The 24627-nt window shown below is 43.7% G+C and overlaps 1 protein-coding gene across 1 annotated transcript in view; it reads right to left on the bottom strand.

Moving 5' to 3' along the window:
* Positions 1 to 24627, bottom strand: part of EEPD1 (endonuclease/exonuclease/phosphatase family domain containing 1) — a 56193-nt gene that overhangs the window by 9345 nt on the left and 22221 nt on the right. Inside the window, exon 2 of the mRNA XM_030500541.1 lies at positions 14212 to 14263. Coding sequence (XP_030356401.1) covers positions 14212 to 14263 — 52 coding nt within the window. The remainder of the gene's footprint in view (positions 1 to 14211; positions 14264 to 24627) is intronic.

Here is a 24627-nt window from a genome sequence, read left to right as displayed (position 1 = left end):
TTGTTTCCTCCACCTTGATTTGTTTGTTAAGGCATTGATTCAACTTTTCTCAAGCAAAAAGATGACAAAGAAAGAAGATTACGCAGTTTGCTCAGACAAAAAGCCACTGGTCTGTCCTGGGTATGGTGGCAGCAATGGAGAACGTAGCCTACAGCATCTGACTTTAATCTGTGCCCATTCCCCAGAGTTTACAGGCATGCAGATGGTGAAGCTGTGACAGAGTACTTGCTTAGGTCATGGTTTTTTGCTGACATGAGAAGGGCATTTCTCAAATCATCTGCCCACGAAACCCAATGTCAAGCAATATTCTGCTTTCCCTCATGCAGCAAAAATACACAGACAAGATCCTAGCCCACACTGGGAATGAAAAAAATACCTTTCCTCCTTTGCAAAACTAAGTTAGAGCTAAGCCAAGCCTTTTGAGGAGCAGCTCTTCTGGTGGTAAAGGAAAACCAAAATTAGAATCAGAACAACATTTTTTCCCCCAAAAAATACTCCCAAGGACAAAAGTTCAAGTTTTGGTTTTTTTCTAGAGCCTTTTTGGCTGCAAATTGTTAAAAATTCAGTCATCTGCTTCGTTAAATCCTACACATAGAGAGTCAAAACGCACACACACCATCATACCAGCAGCCCCAGGGTTTATTCACAAGCATGCCCTGTATCACACCTATGCCACCGTGGTCTCCCTGGGTGGTGGGTTGTGTTGGATAGGCAGTGCTTCCAGGGAGCAGGAACACGGCAGCACCAGGCTCCAGGCATGCCCCTAGCAAAGACCAGCCTGTGCTCTGGAGAGGTCAACCCCCTCGTACCGGGTACCTACCCATTGCCCCCATTTGGTGTGCAAGGCGCCAACAAGGGACAAGCCCTTTTGCCTTTGCTCATCAGCAACACGTCATTTTTCCTAACAAGGGAGGATCCAAAGATTCAATTGCTCTTTGTCCACCCTGATAAAGAGCCAGTGCCTGTCGCTCTGAGCCCCTCCAGAAGCAGAGGTGGGTATAGGAATGAGCTTCTGACTTACACTGGAAAGAACGGAGGGCAGTTGGAAGAAGCTGGGGAAACACACATTTGAGGAGGGACTGAAGAGAGGAAAACAAGGAGTCTTGGACTAATCTGGGAGCAGGGAGAATAACGTTTGCTGGGCTAGCATATGCTGGAGATCCTAAGGGAGTTACACACTCCTTAACACACCTACCTGCCTCCCTAAGACACTCCCAGCACCGCCAGCAAGAGCATCTGATTTGTGCATTGAGTTAAATCTGTTCCAGTGCAGTAACTTGCCCACTAGGAACCACTACAGCCAGCACCCTGCAGTAGCCCACGAGCTGATCTCACCCCCTCTTGTTCAGGATGCTGTGGTTAATCTTTGTTTTCTTTTGAGGGTGCTATTTGTGCAGCCAGCCCCAAAGCAGGCACTGCAGGGTCATCTTCTCCAGATGATGACACCACTCCGTGTGGAACATCTTTGCTCATCAAGTGTTCCTCTTTGCAACACCAGCACTGGGGACCACTCTGAGCCAGCCATCTCCCTCAAGGTAAGCATCTTTTGCTTGAAAAGAGGGTGTGCTACTCCTAAACCCTGAGGGAAACTAAATGTGACCCAGGAAAACAGTGTCTTGGGGCTTAATCAATTGCACGTTTCTAACTAGCCAGTGATTCCTCTTTGGAGGACACTGTCACTGCAGACCTGGTGTCAGAGCAGAGGCTGTAAGGAGAGTGAGAAGAGAAGGAACAGTGAGGAGGAGCTGCCAGGGTGAGCCTGTTGCTATGGCACAGTACATCTCGGTGCTGTAACCACCGCCTGAGCCTTAGAGAGGCAGAAAGGCACTCAAAGCAACTAACTGCCTGTTTTGGTTAATTACAATAGCAGCTTTCAGGCCAAAAGAAAAGGTAAACAACAACTCATTTCATCAAAGCGAAGGTGATTTTGGTTCCTCTTAACCAAGAGGAAAGAGCTAGGGAATAAATATTCCACTTCTAGGTGTCACATATACATGTCCTTTATCTTTAACAGACACTAGAGGGAGCAGCTTTAACGAGTACCAGAGATGCGGACGAAACTTCTTTCAATTCGTAATCACTTCAGCTACGTTCAAATCAGTAAAGATTTGACATCGTCATGGTGAAAGAGCCTTGGAGTTTGAGTGTGGGAGCTGGAAATAGCTGAAAAGGAGACCCTGACCAGGGTAATGTTAAACTATAAGGTCAAAATTCACCACCTTTTTTCAAATGGCAGATCCTGGATAAATCTTGAAGTAAAAATCTGTATCTGTGCATGAAAAATGTAAGTTGTCTGGTAGTGGGCTCACTGTCCTGTTACTTTTGAGGGACAGTTTATGGACTGCAGGCATCCGCAAGTCACGGGCTAGGAAATACCAAGTTAAAGACTGTTCTGAGCTACAGAGCATCTCCTAGTGATGGACTTGGTGCTTTAGGAAAAAGTAAACACAAAAGCTCTATGATATATACCATGTACATTGTGCAGTGGTGCTTGAGGAGAAGGCCCCCCAATGTAACACCCATCCTGAAACATGATTAATATATTTCTGATGAAGATACAACAAAATAGACAGTGACTTAATGAGACCATCTGGCACTGCTCCTTTTTAACCCGTCTTTTACAAACATGCCTTCTCTGCTCCATCACTGGGTATTGTATAAGGTCAAAACCACGGTCCTGGAATGCCCAGCATGCTTCTGCAGCTGACCAACACTGCATCTGCATCCCACAGGCAGGAGCAACTCAGTGAAGGGACATGGAGGAGCATCAGGCCCTGGGTTACATCTGGATTCTTCTATAACCAAATGTAACAGCAGGGAAGGAAGCATTATTATGGCTAAAGCATGAAACACAGACTCAGCGTTGGATCCTGCTTCCCACTGATGACAGTGCTGTCTCAGGCCTTCATTGCTTGTTTGCCTTTCCCCCAGGTGTACATCCCTTTCCTGTTTGCAGAAGTAGCCAAAACCACACACACAAGAAATAGATGCATCCAGTAGCGTGGGGGATGCACTCACAAACTCCATTCAGAGGAACCCTATCTATAACATAAGCGAAAATCAGGGTGGCCTTATTTAAGATATAACATTTTTCACACGCCCATTCAAGTAGTCCCTTCTAGGAAGACTTCATTAAAGATTGCGTATTTATTTCTTGTGCTGTTCAAGTACAGATATTACATAAAGGCAAATAAAACCTGGCAGGCAGATAGGGGCCAAACAGACAGATAATTTTGAGTGTTTTCAAAGGAGAACAACCCCCTTCCAGGGAATTGGTTTCAGTCTCAGCCATATCCATACATTTATGTTGGAAAAGATTTTCTACTTCTCCCTCTTGTACATAATTCTACAATGAAGTTAGAGCTGAATAAAAATACATATATAAATAGATACGATTTAGGAGAAAAATTCTAGGATTAAAAAAAAAGATAAGAAACCAATCTGGAAATCTTTTCCAATAAGGAAAGCTTCTCTGCCCCTTCTGCCATGCTAGCGTGTCCTGTTTGCAGGGGATCATCGAGACCTGGGGCAATACCTTCCCGTCCTTTATGTGCTGGTTCGTTGTTCCTGGAGCTAAACCAAAACATCCATCTTGATGTCCAAATAAATCCTTGCCCTCCTCCATGTTCTTCACAAACACAATCTAACACATCCTTCAAAGAGCTTTACAAACTCATTGTGAGGAGTGACGCCAAGGCAGAGCCCTTCAGCACAGCCAAATCCTCAATCAGTGTCTTTCTTCAGACATACTACAGAATCTTAGGTATTTTAAGACAAGAGGAAACGGCCTCAAGCTGCACCAGGGGAGGTTTAGATGGAGCTGAGGAACAATTCCTTCCCCAAAGGGTGCTCAGGCATTGGAACAGGCTGCCCAGGGCAGGGCTGGAGTCACCGTCCCTGCAAGTGTTCACACACCGTGTAGACGAGGCCCTCAGTGCCATGGGTTAGTGGTGGCCTTGGCAGTGCTGGGGAATGGTTGGACTTGATGAGCTTAAAGGTCTTTTCCAACCAAGTTGATTCTACTGGCACAGTCATCACCTCTATGTGCCTTTACATGCTATGGACATAAAAGCTCATTTGTTGGGATAACATGCATGCACACTGGGGTCCCAAGTCCTGGCCCATCTGAAGGCACCTACTGCTTTTTCATAAACTCAAGCAGGGCTCATTTTTTCCTGGAAAATGTGCTGCTTCTGCTTCTTAAAGAACATCCCAGCAATTCAGACTCACAGGGATTCCTTCCTCTGAGCATCAGATGCTTACTCAGCTCCTAAATGAGTGCTCCAGGCACCATGTTAGGGATGGGAGAGAAATATTTACCACACTGCAGCCTTGCTGCCCAGCAGCCACTTGGTGACCCAAATTCATGGCTTTGGTGCGAAGACCACTTCTAAGCTTAATGCTTTAAAAAGGAAACCTCCGGGACTGAGCTTCTCAGAGGAGATAGGATGAGGAGGGCTCATTTTTCAAGCCCAGCTATACAAAGACTGGAAACTAAGTTGTCCAAGTCCACTCTGCCTGCATCACACGGGGGTAATTCTGGGTCTGCAGAGAGGCACCACTCTGCGCATTTAAGAGCATGAAAGCAAAGCATCAGGGGACTCTGTCATTTAGGCACCCCTGGGGTTATGTAGCAGCTAAATGATGCTTGGCAGGACCGGACAGGTTTTCAAACTGAAGGTATCATTTCCCACATCGGGTATCAGCCCCTCCATGAGCTTGGCCGTGTTTTGAACCAGCCCACGGATGTGAATCCAGCTGGACACACGCCTCTCTCCTGCCGTTGCTGTGTTACTCACCCATTGTACTTCAGGAACATGCGGGAAACAATTCTGCTGATAAGCTTAACATTATCTCAATTATCAAAAGCGTGTAATGATTTGTTTCCATACACAAACCTGTTTGAATCAATTCGGGGGGGTGGGGTTTAAGCCAGGCTTTACAGAATCAGCTGGGGAGTGGTAGAAGCATAAGTTTGCACTTCCAAACTTATTTGCTTTCTTTTTTGAGTACTTATGTTGGAAAAATTTAGCAGTGAGTTCCTACACTGCCCTCCCAAATGAATTACAGCTCACCACAGACACCCAGCTGCTTAATTCAGACACCCAACTGCTTAACTCTTTGTAATATCTAAGAGGAAATTACTTTATCATTGGATATATGATTAGAAAAAAACAGATTGTAGGCCACAAAACCAGTTCTCTGCTCGCCTTTAATCACGGTGTTCCGGGGACAGCAATGCAGATCATGTTCTCCCACCTTCATCCTAAACGAAAATGATTGTTTACATAAATGTCTTTTTATAGATCTTCAAGAGGAAGACACTGAAGCCTTTGGTGCACAGCAGCAAAACAACAACTAGAAGAGGCAGTGCAATAACTCTCCTAATGGATTTTAAGTGCTGGAGCCACTACTGAGGAATTATGGAATGCTCAACTACCTCTTGTCAAAACAGGATATGTAACATCTTTCAGCCAGTTTGCCATTTAATGGGAAGCTGTCTTCACAGATGCTTGGTGGAAATCTATACTACCCTTTCCCCTATGGAAGAGATCACCTGTATTTGCCATCCTCCATGCAGGAGAAGTTTTGTGGGTTTTTAATTTCTCTTGTTTCCAGTCACAAGCTGAGCTTTTTCGTGTACTTCATGAGACAGACTAATATTGCAGAAGACATTTCCTGACTACTTCTTTTCCTACTCTTGAGGATTTTTGTAAACCTGATACAGGAATTAAGGCTCAAGAGGGTGTCAAGGATGACCACAGTCTTTGCAATTTATTCTTGAAGCCTTTTCAGGAGAATGTTTTCTTCTGCATAAGTAAGCAGTATAACCACTAACAGCAATAACGGCATGCTAAGGGACCTGGTGTGATGTAAAGAAGGGGAAAAAGAAGCCCTCATGACTATGGGACTATCTTTTTCATCCGGCTGCTTTTACAAGAAACGAGTGGTTGAGTTCAAACACTTTTGTTACATTCATAAACCAGTCTGCTCAACTGGTTAGCTGCGCTAAAATCAGAGCCACCCCATGACCGAATTATTTACTTATTACTTGGTTGTCTGTTGCAAATATTCCGGTGCTTTTCCAAGTTTCCCCCCCCTCCAACTCATTATTTCCAAAGGAAGATGACAAGTTTCATTCTGCTGCCACTTTTATAAGGGCCTGTAGGGACAGGACAAGGGGGAATGGCTTTAACCTGCCCGAGGGGAGATTGAGATTGGATATAAGGAAGAAGCTCTTCCCTGTGAGGGTGCTGAGGCGCTGGCACAGGGTGCCCAGAGAAGCTGTGGCTGCCCCATCCCTGGCAGTGTTCAAGGCCAGGTTGGACGCAGGGGCTTGGAGCAACCTGCTCTAGTAGAAGTGATTTGGAACTGGATGAGCTTTAAGGTCGCTTCCAACACAAACCAGTCTGTGATTTATGATTCTGGCAGCAGAAATACACCTCTCTGGGAACACATGTGTATGCTTCGGGAAGGTATCATTGAGATTAGTAGGACAATGCAGCAACCAGGAATCCGTTGGCTTGCTGGCAACCCCTCTTATTTTTCATTTCATTTTTGTTTATTCCCTGGGGTGATTCTTTCCTCATGAAACTCAGGAATCTATTTCTGCAGCTGGGTGTAAAACCAAACCACCGTGAGTACAACCTTTCTCACCCAGTAACTACACAAAAGGAAAATCAGTTTATCAGAACCTAGCCTTTAATATGGAAAGCAAATAGAAAATCATCCTGTGAAACATGAGACCTGAAAGTGCTAAGAAATAGTTTCTGGTGCACCGTTAAAGAATACCCCAAACAATAACAAACCAATCAACTAGTGCGCTATATTGTTTTGCGGTGATGTGAGTCTCCTTACATGCACATTGCCTTTGCTCAGAGGAAAAAGGGAAGCAAAAGAAAGTGTACTAATACAAAAGAAGAACAGAAAGGGAACAGGGAATCCACAGTTTTGAATGTTATTAATCAAGGAAAGCTGCTTAAGCACATAAGAGGGTCTCTCTCCATTCCCATGATAGAAATGCACTTATTTCCAGAGGTCTTAGCAAGTGAGTCCGGTATTTTATTTAAAAGATTGTGCCCTTCTGGCATATACCTGGTGGTAAACACTGACAGGACTGTCCTGATGTGCAGGATAAGGCAGCATAGAAGCAGTATGTTAAGAACTGGTGTGACACAAGGAAAAAGCACAGCCCTCACTACAAGGTCACAGTTTGGCCACCTTGACAGAGCCTTCCATCAAAAATAGGTATTTACTGGGCATTCTACTTCCATTCATTTCTTTCCCTCTGTTAGTATTACTGCTTTCCTCAACTGATTTCCATCTCTGCTTAGAGCAAACATTCTTTCCCATGGTAAGAACACAAAAACAAGGAAGAGAAAGACATATAATATGACTCACAACCATTGCCAGCCTCAAATATTTACTCTTCCTTCAGGCATTGATTACACCACCGTACAGAACACTGTGCCACCTTCTGCAGAGTTACTTAAATCTTTCTCACATCCCATTCCACTGTTTTTTGGGGGTGGATGCTTATTATTAGGAGAATCTCTTCAGTTTCTGGCATTAGGACATGTTATCTCACCTTTTTTGAAAACATCTCATACGCTCTTTATACTCTTTTTCACACATCTAAATTTAAATTTAAAGAGCCCAATTTGACACTGATTCCTCTCTCAAATAGCACATTCTTTATTTATAGGTTTGCATAAGTAATAGATGGTTTTCTGCCTCCACTCACTAGCACACTCTCCACAGAGCCTACGGGACTGTCCTTCAACCCTGACCAAGGTTCTGCTCTAACACATGCAATGCATTCTGGTTCTCCATAGAGAGCATATGTATCACTCAAATCCATATAAACTACCAAAAAACTATTTGGGCTGAAATTAAAACACTCTTGCTGCTATGTCAATCCACTAAAAAGGAAAAAAAAAAAAAACCAAACCACAAACCACCCTTGCCCAAAATTCCTGATTATCCAAAACTGGTCCTGTTCTATGAACTTACTTTGTCCTCTGCCATCTTAGATTCATAGACTTGTTTGGGTTGGAAAGGACCTTAAAGCTCATCTAGTTCAACCCCCTGCCATGGGCAGGGACACCTCACACTAAACCATGTCACCAAAAGCTTTGTCCAGCCTGGCCTTGAACACTGCCAGGGATGGGGCATTTACCACTTCTTTGGGCAACCCATTCCAGTGCCTCACCACCCTCATGGTAAAGAACCCTCCTTATATCTAACTTGAACTTCACCTGTTTTAAGTTTAAACCCATTTCCCCTTGTCCTGTTGCTACAGGCCCTGATGAAGAGTCCCTTCTAGAAAAAGCTGTCTAGATGAAAGAAACAAAGGAGTAAGGACCCCTATTCTACTACCCACAAACAAAACTTAAACACATGCCAGCAACATATTTTCTGTTCCTCCTTGTTCTGGAAGTACAGAGAATGATTTTACTAATGGGTAAAGCTTGGCTTCTGGTTCAGGGATAAGACTAGGTGCCTCACAAGAGAATGCCAAGCTAGTACGACAAGCAATCTCCATACCACCACCTCTCAGAGAGGCACAGCCATGCTCTGGGGCAGAAGAGGGCACCTCCTCAAGGACTGCATTTTAAGAGCACCCTGTGTTCTCTGTTGCTCCCTATGAAGTGTATAGCACAGCTTCTAGAGTTTTGTTTATTGAAGTCAATTGATCATCAGGAAATAGGTTGGCAATACAACTAAAGAGAAAATAAATCCAGCCAAGATCAAAGACACCAGAGATACTGGTAGATGAGAGCCTGTGCTTCCAATCCTGCTGACCACTTGACGATAGTTTGCAGCAGGGGGGCTTGGAAAGACAAAGCAGCCATAAGGCCCCTGCAGAGAGCAACTGAAACCACCATTGAGCTGGCCAAATGGTGATAAGCTTGACTCCACCTCTCCTCTGTGGAAACGGGGAACAGAAAAATTAAGCAGCAACAGGGCTGGAAGAGAGTGATCAAAGGTCCTGACTAAGCCATTGGCCAAGTCTACACCTCCTTTTCCAGTTCTCTAAAAGCCAGACTGCTGTTCCTTATTTGACTTTAGAGGACATCCAAAGGTACTTAAATTTCAAAGAGCTCAGCCTCTTTCTGGAAAGGATAATTTTAAGAACAGGCAGTAAATATAACTCATTTACAGCAACTAATTCATTTGTTGCCAAGTGCCTTGTAACCTTTTTTAACCAACAGCTCTGAAGCGAAGCAAGATTGCAAGTTGGGGCTTGCACTGTATTATCACATTTAAAAATATGCTCCCAAAGACTCAGTCCTAAACTAACTGCATTTCTGGGGTACACGTTTGCTGCAGTAAAAACAATTCACATCAAAGAGGAAGGACTGTCTTGGCTCCAGAAGAGTGCCTGGGACTCAGGAGACTGAGGTTCACTTCTCAACTCTATTCAGAGTCAGTTATCCTAGGTGACTCTGCCAAAACTGTGGGACTTCCTTTTAACTCCAGCACACCTCCACAAATCAGGGATAACAACCATTCTTCCCCACCTCTCTGGGACTGCTGTGTGATCGCACTCTCCAAACAACTGAACCACAGCAACAGGACATGACATTTTGGCTGTGCAGGCAACGGATACATTCCAGGTGATCCAAGCAGAGCTCAGACAACAGTGGTAGACCCTCATCCTGCACGGAGTGATGTCAAAAGCCCTTCCCCACTCTTTCTTCAGGAGACACTGATGGTAGCTCCCATGCCAGTGCCTGCTTATACACAGGGAATGATGTTTGCCTGCAAGGGCAGCATTGACTTGTGACCAGCCACTTGGTGCTTTCACCAAGGAAATGGTGATGGGCCAGACAAATGCCCTCTGGTGACCAGCTGCTCCATGTCAAGGCATGTTATAGCTCACGTCCAACTGCCCTAGCAAGTGCACACACAAACATATTTATATCCACACAAACATATTTATATCCATACAAGCAAGAAGCGACATGCCTGAAATGGAAAACACAACCTCTCTTTCAAACACCAAAAAGCTTCTAGGGATAACCTTTCACAAATAAACAACCTGCTCTGCTCCGAGAGGGATTTTAGAAAGAACAGAGATTACAATGGGCTTAATCATGATTAAACACTGATCTGGCTCAATCTACTCAAAAGCAGACCAAAGATAAATAAAAACCTCCAGCAGATGCATTTCATACTGGAAATTCTGGAACCTCAATTGACGTCATACTTTTTATGTTCAGATAATATCTGGAGGAAACAGATCAAGAAAACAAAAGCACATTTTGAGTTAAAATTCTCCGTGTGCTGTGTAGAAAGAAGGCAGCTACAGCAAGGCATGCACAGGGCAGCTCAGCATTTTACAGACCTGGTTTTGACTGTAGCTGAAATGGCACTATTAGAGCGATGCCATTAGATAGGATCAAGTATTCCCTTTTGTCCTTTATATCTCCTGGGTCTTACCCTGTAAAAGTAGGCAACATTAGTCACTGCATTTCCCCTCAGACAGAAGCTGCTTCTGATCAGTGACAGGCAGTGATTTTCTTGTACTAAAACAATGTCACCTGCTCAGTATCTACCGCAGTTGGGGTTCACTGATTCCTCAGGCATAACATGGAAGTTCTGCATGATGGGAAGGGGTTGCATCTAGCGCACATCTCTCAAATACAGACATCTGGTCTTTCCTATGGGTGAGGAAACCCAGGAAACAGATTCCACATCACAGGAGACAACTCCAGCCTGATGAGAGAGGTGGAAAAAGCAAAGCAATGAGCACAGATCACAGGGACTGCTTGCTTACAGCGCTAAGTTTTCTGTTTCATTCAACAGGATAAGGATATTGTCTTTGGAGAGAGAGAAATACCTTTTCAAATGGGGGGCCGAGGGGGAATCTATGTGGAGGAGAAAGCTGATCAGAGATCTCTCATTCTATCATTTCAACTCTTCATGTCCACACAAGCCCAGCGGATGACCACATAACCTTGGCTAACAGATGGGAGATCCCTTCCTGTACTAAGACAGCTAGAAGCTAACCACTACCTCTCCTGGTGCCTAGGGAATGTATCCCGTGCTTCACAGCTACAGGACCTCTACTTCCAAACAGCAGGTGAAAGACTTTCAACCCCTTTTTACTTGGGACCTCCAAATCTTCTCCAGTGAAGGCGACAATCCCCATACGGACAATGTAAACCTACTGATAATTACTTTGTTCTTCTCACTTGCTTTGCACTGACCTCTTGGACATAGCTTACAGTGCACAAATTTGGCATCACTGCCACAAACAGACCTTGATAGTGAAGCCTATCTTACCCTGTTTTTTCCGGCTGCAAGTTATCACCTACTTCAAGAACATCACCCTGAACAAAACCACAATTCTCATCCCAGCTCCTACCATGCTTCAGCCCACCCGTTGTATCCCTCATGCCAGTCTAGATAGATCACTTTCAACTTCCAGCAGAATAATCATGACTTTGCAGTTGAATTCCACACTTCCACTAACAGCAGATGAGAGTTACACAATTTGCACTTCCTAGATGAGAAGCCACCAAACTGCTGTCTGTGGAATCAAGTGGACAGTCCTTCCTCATCTCCCATAACAGCAGATGCACTTGCTTATTAACACACAAATAGGAAAATCATGGGTTACTGTTGCTTTTACCCCCCAAAAAACTGTCAAACCAAAAAGCTGTCAGGGGGTTACTAAATATAAGGTTGTTGCACAGATTACTTAAAATTGCTCAATAACCTACTTCTGAAGGAGAAATGAGTTCAAGAGCCCTGAAACACCTGAAAGGCAGAGGGGGAACATTTGACAGAATGCAAAGAGTAATTTTATTTTTCTTACAACATGGGTGACTCCTCCTGCACATCCTCCTGGCATCAAGCACCAACGCCAACAAACATTTTGGCATACCTGTTGCCTATGGAAAAGGACTAGGGAGTTAAACATTAGAACAGCAAACAATGTGAAATGTCCCCTGGCGAGGTGGTTCAATCTATTACTTGCACAGATTTCTTTTTAAGCTATAAAAACAACATGTTCCTTGGGAGAACTATTTTGTTCCCCTTCCCAAAATAAATACAATTAACACTTGCCAAGGAGAATTCTTCATCTGCAATTAAGGACTTCCCAAAACTAGAAATAACACCCTAGACCGAGTAAAGTATTCGAAAACACCCTGAGGCAAGAGTCTCTGGGGATCTCTCCCAGAGCTGTGCTTCTTCCCCAGGAACAATCAATCTTGCCGTTAATATTAAAATATTATTATTTAATAATATTCTGTATTCCTGCAATACAATGCAGGGAAATAACAATTTACAAATATGAAACTCAAGCGTGTGTCCTCAAAATCTGACTCCGCAAGCAGGCAGGACACGGGATTTTGTTCTAGTCTACTTCCCCCCTCCAACTCCTGTATTTAAAAACTAAAGACAGTGCATTTATTTGAACTTACATAATGCCACCCTGGTATTTTCCAGAGGGCTAATCTGGCCTTTTACGTTCTTTAAGCTTGGCATTGTATGAAAGCAGATATCAAATATTCAGAGAGCTCAATTTCGAAAGATCCTTTCTCTGAGGCTGAGCCTTTCTGAAGACCTTCCTGCAAAGCTTCAGGCAATGCCTCAACCAGCCATTCCCACTAGGCTAAGGGCACTCACCCTTGCCAAGTATTTTTTAGGAGGTGTTGGGCCAAAGGGAGGTGCAGACCTGATGGAGAGGTGCGATTTGTACAAGGTGTGAGGTGCCAGAGAAATCGACTGCTGCAAATGATGATAATTTGTGAACAGTAACCTGTTTTGCACAATGAGTGGTTGAGAACCATGTCTTTGCATGCAAAAAACTACAGCATCATCTGCCTAGTCATCATCTGTCACTGCCTTTTAACAAAATCCACCTCTTTGGGTCAAAATCAGAGTTCACAAAAGCCAATAAAGAGACGCCCCTCTTGAGTTAACAGGGTTATACATAGGGCATCTGTGAAATACCAACCCGCTGCAGCTGCATTTCATCTTACCCAGTATTTCTAGAGTACCCAGCCTTAACCCAGTGCTGCAGGACCTTCTCCTTCACACAGGCAGGATGTGCTCAAGGCAGGAGAAGGTTTCCTTCCTTCCTTGCCAGATCACTCATAGGGGCTGCTTGGGTCAGCACCAGCTCAATACCTGCCATAAAAGCAGCAGTTTTCCCAGCAGGGCTCTGAATCCAGTGGTTTTCTTTGAATCCTACCAAGTCTCTTCTATTTCCGTGCTGCCTTACAGCTGGCTCCTTGGTCTCCTAGATGAAGGTGCAGAAAGTGAAGGGAACCCACCAGTCCCAGCATAGGTACTGGGAGTGCAGTCCTACCCTCCAGGCCAGCAAAATCGTAAACCAGGACGAAATACAACACTTGGTTGTTCACGCAGAAGGAAATGATCTGGTTTGCAACACCAGGTTTCATTTACAAACCCTCCAGCCTTTTGTGGCTACTGGTTTTGCTGTATCTCTGCAGGTGGGATCTCTGGCTGCTGAGACACCTTGGTTAAGCTAATAGGAGGTCTTAGGCGCTGGACCAGGGGGATGCACCCCCTGAACAGGACCACATCGCTTGGATGCAGGAAGCCATCAGCTCCACACAGCTCCTCCTCTCTGTCTCCCCCTTCCCTGGCCATGCACAGGCTGTTTGCAAACCTCACCATCCCTGGGACAGTGATGGTTGGCACATCTCAGCTCCCTGGAGGGCCAGGCTTAAAGGCAGGCCTATCCCTGCACAAGGAGAGCTGAGGCCAACAGACATCATATACTCAGCTGGTGCTGTTAGGGCTGATGTAGAGTAGTTGGCTGCTTTGGTCTCTTTATCACTAAATTAAACCATATTCTTGCCAAGCCACCTCCTGCCATTCTTCTGAGCTGGATGTTCAAAAGGGGGTCCTCAGCCACTCATTCTACTTCAAGCATTCATCTTTGTTGGTTCAAATCACCTACTTAGCTGTTAGCAAGGAAGTGATTTCAGGAAAGCTAATACAGGCAGGTTGGAGGCATTGTTCACTCCAAGCCCATTGCAGAATCAGAAAATACCTAAAGCATGCCAACTTGGATAAAACAACATCCCTCTGACCTCATGTACGACATAGTCAGGTAGACGTCCTATTTTATGCTGCATGATTTTCCATAAAGTTAGGAAGCCCAGCTAAAACAGAGGGTTTTAAGAGCTTAAATGTATTATGACGATTAGATATGTTTTAAAATACCTTTTCCAGCGCTTCTCTATCGACCAGCTCCTGTACAGCTAAAAGCTTGATACTGTAAGAAAAAAGAGAGAAAGAATGAATCACTCCATTGCAAGCATTACAGAAACACAAGTAACAGCAGAACTGAAGGTCTCTTTTTATCCTCCCACTTCAAGAAGCAGTCTGTAGAAGCAGCAAACAAGATTTTCTGGTTTCCGACTTACAAGCATATCTGAATTCACCTTACAGAGAAAGTGCATTAATCATTACATTTTCAATACCTTGAATTAACAAGTAAGGATCTTCTGAATGATAAACACAGAGGAAGACTGCGTGTTTATCTCCTCTCTCTCAACATTTCTATTGGGTTTAGTCAGCTTTGTTCTTCAGTAGCAACAGGTTTCTCCGAGTGCCACAACAGTCATTCCCAGGGATTTACAACATCATATATTAAGTACAGTAACCACTACAACCCAGCTCAAGAAATTTGAGGGAGATATGAGGGAAATGTGCATAACTGCTTGAAAGTAGGGTAAAGAGATGATCCATAATTATTATTCTTGTAATGCCATTTGCTAATCAAAACCAAACTTCTTCACCTACTGAATCTTTTCTAAATTCATCTCTAGAGGCTAAATCCTGCACATCGAATTTCCTTCCCTTCAAAAAGATTGAGAGTTACTCAAGCAGGATTTTGCCCTGTAAGATGAGTGAAATCACAGCTAAATCGAAGTATATAAGAGAACCGTGTAAAACATCTGTACTTTCAAAATCAGTTTAATGAGCAATTAGAAATTATCCATCCTTCAACTTCAGTTACTTGTACATGTCCCCATGTAGCACAAAAGCCCCATCCTTTCCACAGTAAGGAATTTCAGGAAAATCTCTTGTTGCATCCCCACCAAGCTGCAGGGCTCACAGGACAGGTATGAACCCAAAAAGTCCTGGCAAGGCATTGCCAACAGGTCAAAGGAGGTGATCTTTCACCTCTGCACAGCACTGGTGAGGCCACATGTCACACCTCCCCATCCCTGGGCACTCACAGCAGTTACCTTAGCCAAGGAGTAGAAGGGATCAGCAACAGATCCACTTATGGAGCCAGGCATCTACTTTAAGATGGCACAGTTACCATTCAGCCCACCTAAGCTTTAGTTCTCCACAGCTTTGGTGCCTACTTCAAGCTTTAGATTGACTATATGGTTAATGAAATGAGAGAGGAACCTCACTTCCCCAGCGCAGTTCAAGCCACTTACCAATTCTGCCAAAGGATATAATTTGCCATGTACTACAAGAAGTTTTATTCATCTTTCAAAACCTCAGAGCAATGTTGCATAATTCTTGAACGTCCACTGACGTCTTATACATTAATCATGTAAATCCATCCCGTAACAGCAGCTGGCAAAGCAGAGCTTTAGTCCTGTCCTTCTACTGTGTTACAATGCTTTGCACTACAGGTATTCACAGCCTAAGCCCTAAACGCAAATGTGCGTTTGCTTTAATGTACTTCTAGTTTTCAGATGCCTTCAAAGCATCATAAAAAGCCAATGAATTATAAAATAGCCCCAGACCATACATTTCCAGCCTGTAGAGGCTATTATGACTAAGACAAGAGGGTGGAGATGGTTCAGCAAACAAGAAGATAATCAGGAAAAAGGTATTCCATTAAAGCCCAACAATTACAGTAGCAGGGGGCACACGATTTGCAGTTACAGTTTGTGCTGCACACAAACATTCAGCTGAACTGGAAGGTGCATAGTAAAATCCCGCATTTTGCCATTCCCTTCTGCAAGCTGTACAACAATGCAGGGTTTGTTATGCAAATTGCTTTTGTCTTTTTCCTTTTGAAACCAGAAACTTTTCGATCACTTAATGGTGAAAAGGTAGAATTTATCAATCAAGGCTGCTTCTACCAATTGACTGATTTATTTCTAGGACGTTAATTGTGGATTATCTGGTACTCAATACCTGCAGAAGAAAGAGAGAGACTGCCGCAAATATGAGTACTGTTCTCATTAGAGATCCATCATCTTACTGTACAAACCTACCCTCCTTCCCATTTACACTGGTAAAGCCTCACAAGAACTCCTGGTATGCTTCTATTTAAAAAAGTATACGAAGTTACACAGAAGCAAGCAATAAAACAGGGAGCAGGAATCTTCTTACTTTAACTCACTATATTTATAGGGATGCTGTTCTCTTCTTCAGAGGTGAAAAACCTATAGAAAAAGTTTACGCACTGCAGAGATACTGCATATACAAGGCCAGAAGCAAATCTGAATTCAACGTTGTTATGTTATTTGCAACAACACTGGTTTGACTCTTGGTGAAAAAAAGACTTCCCTCTACTTTTATAAATGTACAGAGATCAATGTCTGCCCAGTACTTCACTCTCTCAAGTATTTTTTCTGGGTCACAAGGAATCAGTAAATGCAGATATCAGCCTTCATACAACCTGCTTTCAGGCTGATGCTTCTTTCCTTGAAGCAGCATCACAGATGCTCTCTGCCCATTGCATTACAGCCCGGAAAACTGCTCAACAGCCAGTGATTTACTGCTACCTCTTCCAGTAATTCCAAGCAACATTAGTAGGTGCTACTTTATGCAGTGTTGGCTTAGAAATGCAGCTTCTTTCAAGTCTGCTGATTGGGGGCTTGATGCTTTGAAAAGACATCAGGCCACTTATTTAGACACTACATCAGCAATCCTACAAACTCTAAAAGCAACTCACAACTGCATATGCTGTTTGTAGCTTATGTGTTCACCAAGGATTTCAAAGCAGATAGGAATACAATCAGTATCTGAGAGGGAGGGAGGATCTCTAATAAAGCAGAAATGCAAAGACAGTTACCAAAAGCCAGTGCTGAAGCCCAAGATCTTGCTGTCTACAATACAACGCTTTAGTACTCTGTTTCTATACTGTGGTGTCATTTCTTTCTTCTTCATGTGTGGCAAGCAAACACTAACTCTAGAATGAAGTCACAGAAAAATCATATTTCCTGAAGAAACCTTTTGAATCCTGGAGCACCTGCTCTAATGTACCGGCTTTAAAGTATACTCTTGAGGAACCTGCAATGCAAGTAACTATACCAATTTGATGAAGATGGCGCTGCTTGTATCTGAAACCGTGTTAAAAATACTCCCCGACTCGATTACTTACATGATCTATTTAAACAAAGCTACTGAATTTAATATCCTGGCACCTCCGGCACACTCAAAATACTTGAAAACGTGCAGGGATCAGGATGAAGGACTCTCCTCCAGCTGTAAAAATATGCAAACATGATGTGCTGTCAAGGAAACACGCGACTCCCTCTTTTTTTGGCCATGGGTGACGCACAGCATTCTCCTCTAAGGGAATTCCTTTTGGTTTCCAGAAGATTAGTCACAGTGCTAAGCAAATGCCGACAGCTACAGCACATTTCTGTTCCTCAGGGCAGCGTTGCAATCCTTTCCTCAAGGTCTTCTTATTTAAAAATACATAGCATTGGGTTCCTCTCTCTAATCCCATGTATCCAGGAATAATCTAAGCCTTTTTAGCAACCTTTTGTAATATGCAAACTTGCCAATAGATCCCTTGCTGGTTGGTGCATTCCTATTCACCGTGAGCCACCGTTTGATTTGCATTGAGCTTCACTTCCCAGCTTGAGTTCACACAACCCATAAAACCCCATCTGCTCTTGCAATAGGGGTTATCATGGTCTTCCTAAGAACCACCTCATGTTCCTCTGACGCAGTCCAATGAAGCTATGGCTCTGCAGCAAGCCAGATGGGATAGACACAAACCACCACGCAAGGCAGATGCAAGAACTGTTCATGCAGAATGCACCTGAGGAAGAGAAGAGAAGCTGCTTCCTCCAAAACCACTTTAAAGGGTGCTTTAGTATAGGGGTAGAGAGGAATTAGGATTACAGCCAGCTTCTGGACCACCCCTGCACAGCACTAGAAATGCAACCATTAGGGACACAGGTCACTTGGCTGTCAGTATTAAAGGAGAATGACCAGACCTCAGTGACCTGCATCTGGTGAGCTGATGCCAGAGCGGAGCTGAGGCTCCCATTCACTGCAGAATGGGAATTCTGAGAAAGAGAGGAAGAGGAGTAAGTGAGGAAAACGTGAAGCATTAAGTTCAGTGCTCAGAGTCAGCGAAGCATTGAAGCATCATGATGGCATCCTGCAGAAGCTGCTAGGTGCTGGGATGCAGGGTGGCTGCAAAAGCAGAGCACAAGATCCCAGCTGGAACCTGGCACTCTCAGTGCCTGCATCTTGGCTCTCTGTGTGCTTTGTTAGCCTGCAAAGGGTTGGTGCACAGAGAGCCTCCAGGCATGCCAGAACAGCCACATTTACTGCCACTTTGCTTTTCTTTCCTGGCACATGGAAGAGCAGAGCTCTCTGGGCAGCCAGCAATGCCCATCTCCCATGGGTCGGTACAGCACTTCATCTCCGACCCAGCTTTGTCACCCAGCAGCAATGTGAACCGAGGATTAGCCTCAATTTGCTTTGCAAGCTCATGCATCTTTGCTTGGGGCCTGAGGTTTTTCCAAAAACCTCATGCTTTCTATTAGTCAGTGCATGAGCCTGACTACAGTTAACAACATCAAGAAATGCCATTTGTCCTCTCTTAGTTTTCTGGCTCCTTATTCAGCATACAGCTGTGCCGAATCATGCTTCAGCTAGGCTCACAGGCATGATCGTAAATAGCCTGTATAAAAACCACTCAACCCCCAACTGTTATTCTGAGCATCATTAAATCATTCCCCTCCTCCCTCCCTTTCAGTCCATAAACTTTTCCCTTTGTTCTGGAGATGAGATCCTGTAACTATGTTGTGGCCCACGGTGAACATTTTATGGATGACTTACATATCCAAAGAGTAGAGCGTGGATGCACGTAACAGAAGTGCTTGATGACAGACTTATGTTTGGGTTAGCTAACAAAAAGAACAGCACAAACCCCCTTGGGTCACTGAATTTGTATTCTAAAATGGTGTTTGTGTATCTGCATAAACTGACCTCACTCCTAAATCGGTTCTGCTCTAAGAGATGGGCATGAAACATGAGAGTTGGAAGAAAAAAAACCCAAAGACAAACAAAATGCAGCTGAGCTGTGCTGATGGCCCTTGGTACCTGAGAGGGAGCCCTCTCCATCAGCTGCCTGCTCTCCCCATACCTGACCTCAGTCCTCAGGTCTCCTGCCCAAATGGCATGCTCTGTTCCACCACCATTCACATCACAGCCCTATTCTTCCTTTGGTGGTTGGTGAGTTAACGATAAGGATGGGGAAGCCCGCATCACAGGGTTTGTACAGCCTTTACAGTGAAGGAGTAACCTTTAAAGATATTCATCAATGCATGCGCTGTGAAAAATCAGCTCATTTTTGCTGGCATATCCCATTAAAAAAGTTGTCGTTCCCCCCAAGACCCTGTTTACTCAAACCCCAGTAAAAACAAAAGGAGACAGAAGAAAGAATAAAAACGTGCTTAATGACTTTCAGCCTCATAAACTTCCTCCATCTACCCCTACGAAGCCTGACAGGGAAATAAAACCAGTTTCTCCTTTTCCACTAAAAGCATCTGCATCTTCTCAATCACCCCTCAAATGAAAGGGAAAAACCACGTCCGCTGCCACGTCTTAACGGCTGCTGGAAGCCATCGGAGAGCTTATGAAGTAAACTGATGGGCTTGGATGAGAATACCATGCCATCTAAAGTCCCAGCTTCGGGACTAGCTGCCAACTAATGACACCACAAAATGATCTGGGAGATTCTCAGGAAAAAAAAAAAAATATATCGACAGTAAATAGAAATTAGACTAAAACCAGGGAGTTGCATTTCCTTTAAAGAAAAACTTCTATATATTTACTTTATGTATATGTATGTTATCGTATAATGTGTATTTAAGGACATTATATATTCATATTATAAATTGAATAGCTATTATAAATTTTATATATAATTTTATTATCATAATCTTTCTATATAACAATAGAAATATGTAAATCTATTCAGAGCTAATTTTTTGCAGTTTGGATGTGTTCTTTGCTGTCTAGTCATCATTGATTTGCCTGCAGAATGGTCTGAAACCCAAAAGCAGATCAAGGCACTGCAGCTGGGAAGGGAACCAGGAGTAAATGGAAGGAGCAGAGAAGTTGAAATCCATCAAGCAAACTGGCGGACAAACACTGTTCCCCCGGTGTTTGCATCTGTGGATCCTATTACATTGTGTGAGTGATTGGAGTATTTGTCATGGGGAGAAAGGAAACTGTAATGGAACTAAAAGGGGGAAAACATGCATTATGGATGGTTACTACTGAGAGTTTAAGCGGGGGGAATAGCAGCATTACCCAGCTAACAGGCAGGAGGCAACTGAAATAGTTCACTCCTTGAGTCCAGGGATGCTCTCTCAATCCTCTCCCACACACAGCTCTCTCCTTGCTGTTCTCTTTCCTACACCTGCAGCAAAGCCATCATTTTGCAGGACCTATAAACTTTGCATTGAGGGGCTGACTTATGTCCATGTAATGTTGTGGTTTCAGCACAACTATATCATTGCAGGGAAGAAACGATCATTCATAAACACTGGACATTGTGTGTTCCCAATGCACAAGTGCAAAACTAAAAAGGGAGGTTGCAAGAACATCTTCCTAGCACTCTGGAAGGGAGTAAGACATGCTTACAAAATGACCCAACCCACAACTGGCAACAGGAAGTATGAGAGTCCCCATGTATAATGAGACCTGGAAGCCTTCCTGACCTCCTCCTTGGGAACACCCATTCCAAGTTCTTTCCAAAGGGATGAAATCCACGCTGCTGTGCATACAGACATTTCCTACATCAGTGAGCAGACCAAGTCATGAACTGTGAAATTAAGAGGGGAGCTGCTCAAAACTCCCAGGCACTCTGTGACATTAAGGAGACATCATCCTTTTCTTGTCTATCTACACAGAAAAGGTGTCTCCTGAGTGGTAAGGCACTGATGCTCAGCAGGACACTTTTGCTAGTTCTGGGTGGTTTTATCATAGAGAGGATTAAGAGCAGCAGGGAAGCATCCTATTTACCTTCTCCTCCACATATAGGATCATATCTCGAAGCCTAATTCTTTCTTTTTTCAGCTAAGGGGGAAGGAGACAGGACATCACCTGCTTGTCTCCACCTGCACAAAGTCTCCTTTCCTGAAGATTCCGCTCAAACTTTTAAATCGGAGGAAGTCACAAAAGAGGCATCCTTTTGGGTGCATGCAGTGCATGCATAAATACTCTCATTCATTATGTTCATAAAGATCTAATAACCCATCTCCATTTGGGGTGTAGAGTACTGAAAACATGAGTCCTGAGCTAGATGCACTTTTTAGAAACACTTTGCTAAGTTACAGACCACCCTATGGCCTTTTCTCTTGCTGTCCTCTTATTAGTCTTTCCTATTCTCCTCCAATGCTGCCTTTGCACACTGGTGCAATGCCAAGAGTGGCAGCAGTTAGAGAAGTAAAAGTCATGGAACATTTCCAAGGTCCTCAGAAGAAATGTTGGTTATTAAGGACTGGGATACATTGTACTTGATTGAACAGAACCAAAACTGATTCCTGAGGGGCAAAGGTTAATTAGGTAAATGGCTCAAAGGATCAATCTGTTCTAAGTCATTATTTGTTGATTTTTTTTGTTTTTAAAAGAGTTTAAAATAGACTGGGCAGTTGAAAATAACCCCCAAATTCCCAAACTCATGAGATGAAACCACAAAAGGACTGAGACTGCCAGTAACGTAACGATTACAGAGTAGTAGCTAATGAATAAAGCAGTAGCAAATCAAATACCTATATTAAATTATATTGAATGCAGCAATCTTGTCTGCATATATCTACCAACGGGGACCAGGTACAGGCAGTGGCAAAATGCAGATTAACTTCCACCATCGTTCAAAACTTGGGGTGACAATGCAGGAGGCTTCTTTGTCACTACTTCCACTTACTCCTTCACTGGTTACTCCTGCGCCAAACACTTCACTACACAATAATTCAGGCAGCAGAATGGAATACTACTGCGAGCGTGGGGGGAATAATCTGATGACAGTTATATTTACTCACAAAAACCACACAAGTTGTTTCAACTCATTCCTGACACATAGCGAACCAAAAACGGTTGCCCGTGTTAAAAGAAGAGGGGGGGGGGAGGAGAGTTGGCTTTTAGTTTAATTTATATCATGATAAAATGTATTTTCCTTCTTCCATATTGCATTTTTTACTGTATTTCTTACTTACTAATAACGTCCCCCTTCAAACCAGTTCACCGTATGTCCAGTGGTTCTGAAATGAGGGAAACTGCTCTGTATAATGTTCACAGGCTTTGGATTATTTTTGATTCATTTTTTAATTCTTCAGAGGATGCCTGTTTCCTTGTAATTCTACAGGAAGAGAGAGGCTCACAAAGAGGGTTGTGTTTGCAGCAACATTGATTTCTTCTGAGTCATTAAAACTGGACATGGGCAAGTTATTTAACTTGCACTGAATTATTCAAATCTGTCCAACAAGGGAGGAGACCAAGGTTGAAACCAAGAATTTAGAAGCTCATAAAAATCAAAAGGTGACTTACAGCTTCCAAATATAGGCATTATGTTATAGTGTGAGTGGTCTCTGGTATTTGGCTCTTTTTCCAGATTTTCTGAATCATTCCCTGCTGGGGTGAAGCTTCTTAGATCTAGAAACAGCACCTCCTCCAATCCAACCCTGCCCTACACTGCAGCAATGGAAAAACTGAGCAGTCCTTCATTAAATCAGATGGGCATGTTGGGGAAGGACCACACCACCACACTATCGTTCTGCCATGAAGAACAAAGCGACCCAAAAATTATAGGATCTTGGGAGGCAAAGCAATTCATAGGGACTCTACTTGGAGAATTTACCTCTGTGTCCCCGCAAAACAGATTTGAACTTGGAAAGCAATAAAATGCAGGTTGAAATAGTTTGGTCCCCTCTCTCTGTCCAGTATGTGAACACTATGCCATCAAGCTCTTATGTGAAACCTCCTCATGTCCCCATATTCATTCCCAGCAATTTAATGCAATGTTACCTTGTCCTACATGCACATCCTCCTCTCAGAGGAATGGGTTTGCCCACTTAAAAGCCTTACAGTGGAAGCCAGCTCATTTTGTTAAATATAGGCCCAAGAGCAACGCTACAGTTTGGTGGCAGAACCACAGGCTGGTGGCACCTGAGTGCTGGTGAGATTTAGCCTGGCAGTATGCAAAGAGTATTGAAGCTTCCTGGCTTCTGGATACAGAATTTCAAAGCCTTTTATAGTATGCTCTTAACAAAGAGATTAAACCTCAAAAGTTGGCTCTTTCGTTGAAGAGGATGGCAGAGTGCCACAGCAATTGTGTGTTTCACATGAGCACCTTCTGCAGAAGACTTCATGCCAAAGCGGAATGGTTCTAACAGTGGAAGAGGCCAAACACTTTGGATTAAAATAGGAGAACATACACAAGAGGCGCTCAGAGAGTCGCCTATGAAATCCATGAGGAGAGGCACTGTGACAAGGGGAAAGGAGCAGTACAGAAATCAAAAGCAGTGCTTTGGTCAAGTGTACATTTCTCTATGGCTCTTTCATGAGCAGCTTATGTTGCCTTACAAATAGCGGCAGGACCCACTGCCAACAACTGGGCTGTTCTCTTTATAGCATCTGCACCATATAGTGAAGGAAAGGTTGCAGTAGATGAGACTTCCTCAAAACTGTCACTTGGCTAGCCCACTTAAAGATTACAAAAGCCAGAACAATTTGGTATCCAAGCTTTGAAGGAATACGAACATAAACCCATCCTCCTAAAACTGAGCTCAACTGCACATTCCAAAATGTGACGTAAAGAAATGGAAAACTGGGAAAAGCAGTGAACCAGAGAGAGCAAAGGCTGAAAACCTGAGTTTGGCATTCCAGCGAAGATGGCACTCCTCTGTCTTGCATACACCCAACTGTCAGGAACGCCACTGAAGACAACCAGGTAAAGGTACTCACAAGTGGAGTTAATGTCAAGGCATAAAGAATTTGGTTTATGCTGATGCTACGCTCTTAGGTTACCATAAACACAAAGAATGCTGTAGTCGGAAAATAACAATCAGCCCATTGTCACATCTGCAAGAGCCCACAGAAAGCACAGATTAGATAAGAAAAACATGTGTCACGTAAGGGTAAGAAGTTAGAAGCCTCCTTTCCAAGAGCTAATTACAAAAGCATCATGGAATCTCAGCCTGCTTTGGGTTGGAAAAGACCTTAAAGCTCATACAGCTCCAACCCCCTGCCACGGGCAGGGACACCTTCCACTAGAGCAGGTTGCTCCAAGCCCCTGTGTCCAACCTGGCCTTGAACACTGCCAGGGATGGGGCAGCCACAGCTTCTCTGGGCACCCTGTGCCAGCACCTCAGCACCCTCACAGGGAAGAGCTTCTGCCTCAGAGCTCATCTC

This window comes from Strigops habroptila, chromosome 1, assembly GCF_004027225.2.
Source record: "Strigops habroptila isolate Jane chromosome 1, bStrHab1.2.pri, whole genome shotgun sequence".
Taxonomy (NCBI): Eukaryota; Metazoa; Chordata; class Aves; order Psittaciformes; family Psittacidae; genus Strigops; species Strigops habroptila.
Note: the sequence above shows the minus strand (reverse complement) of the source record. Positions and strands in the feature narration are given on the sequence as shown.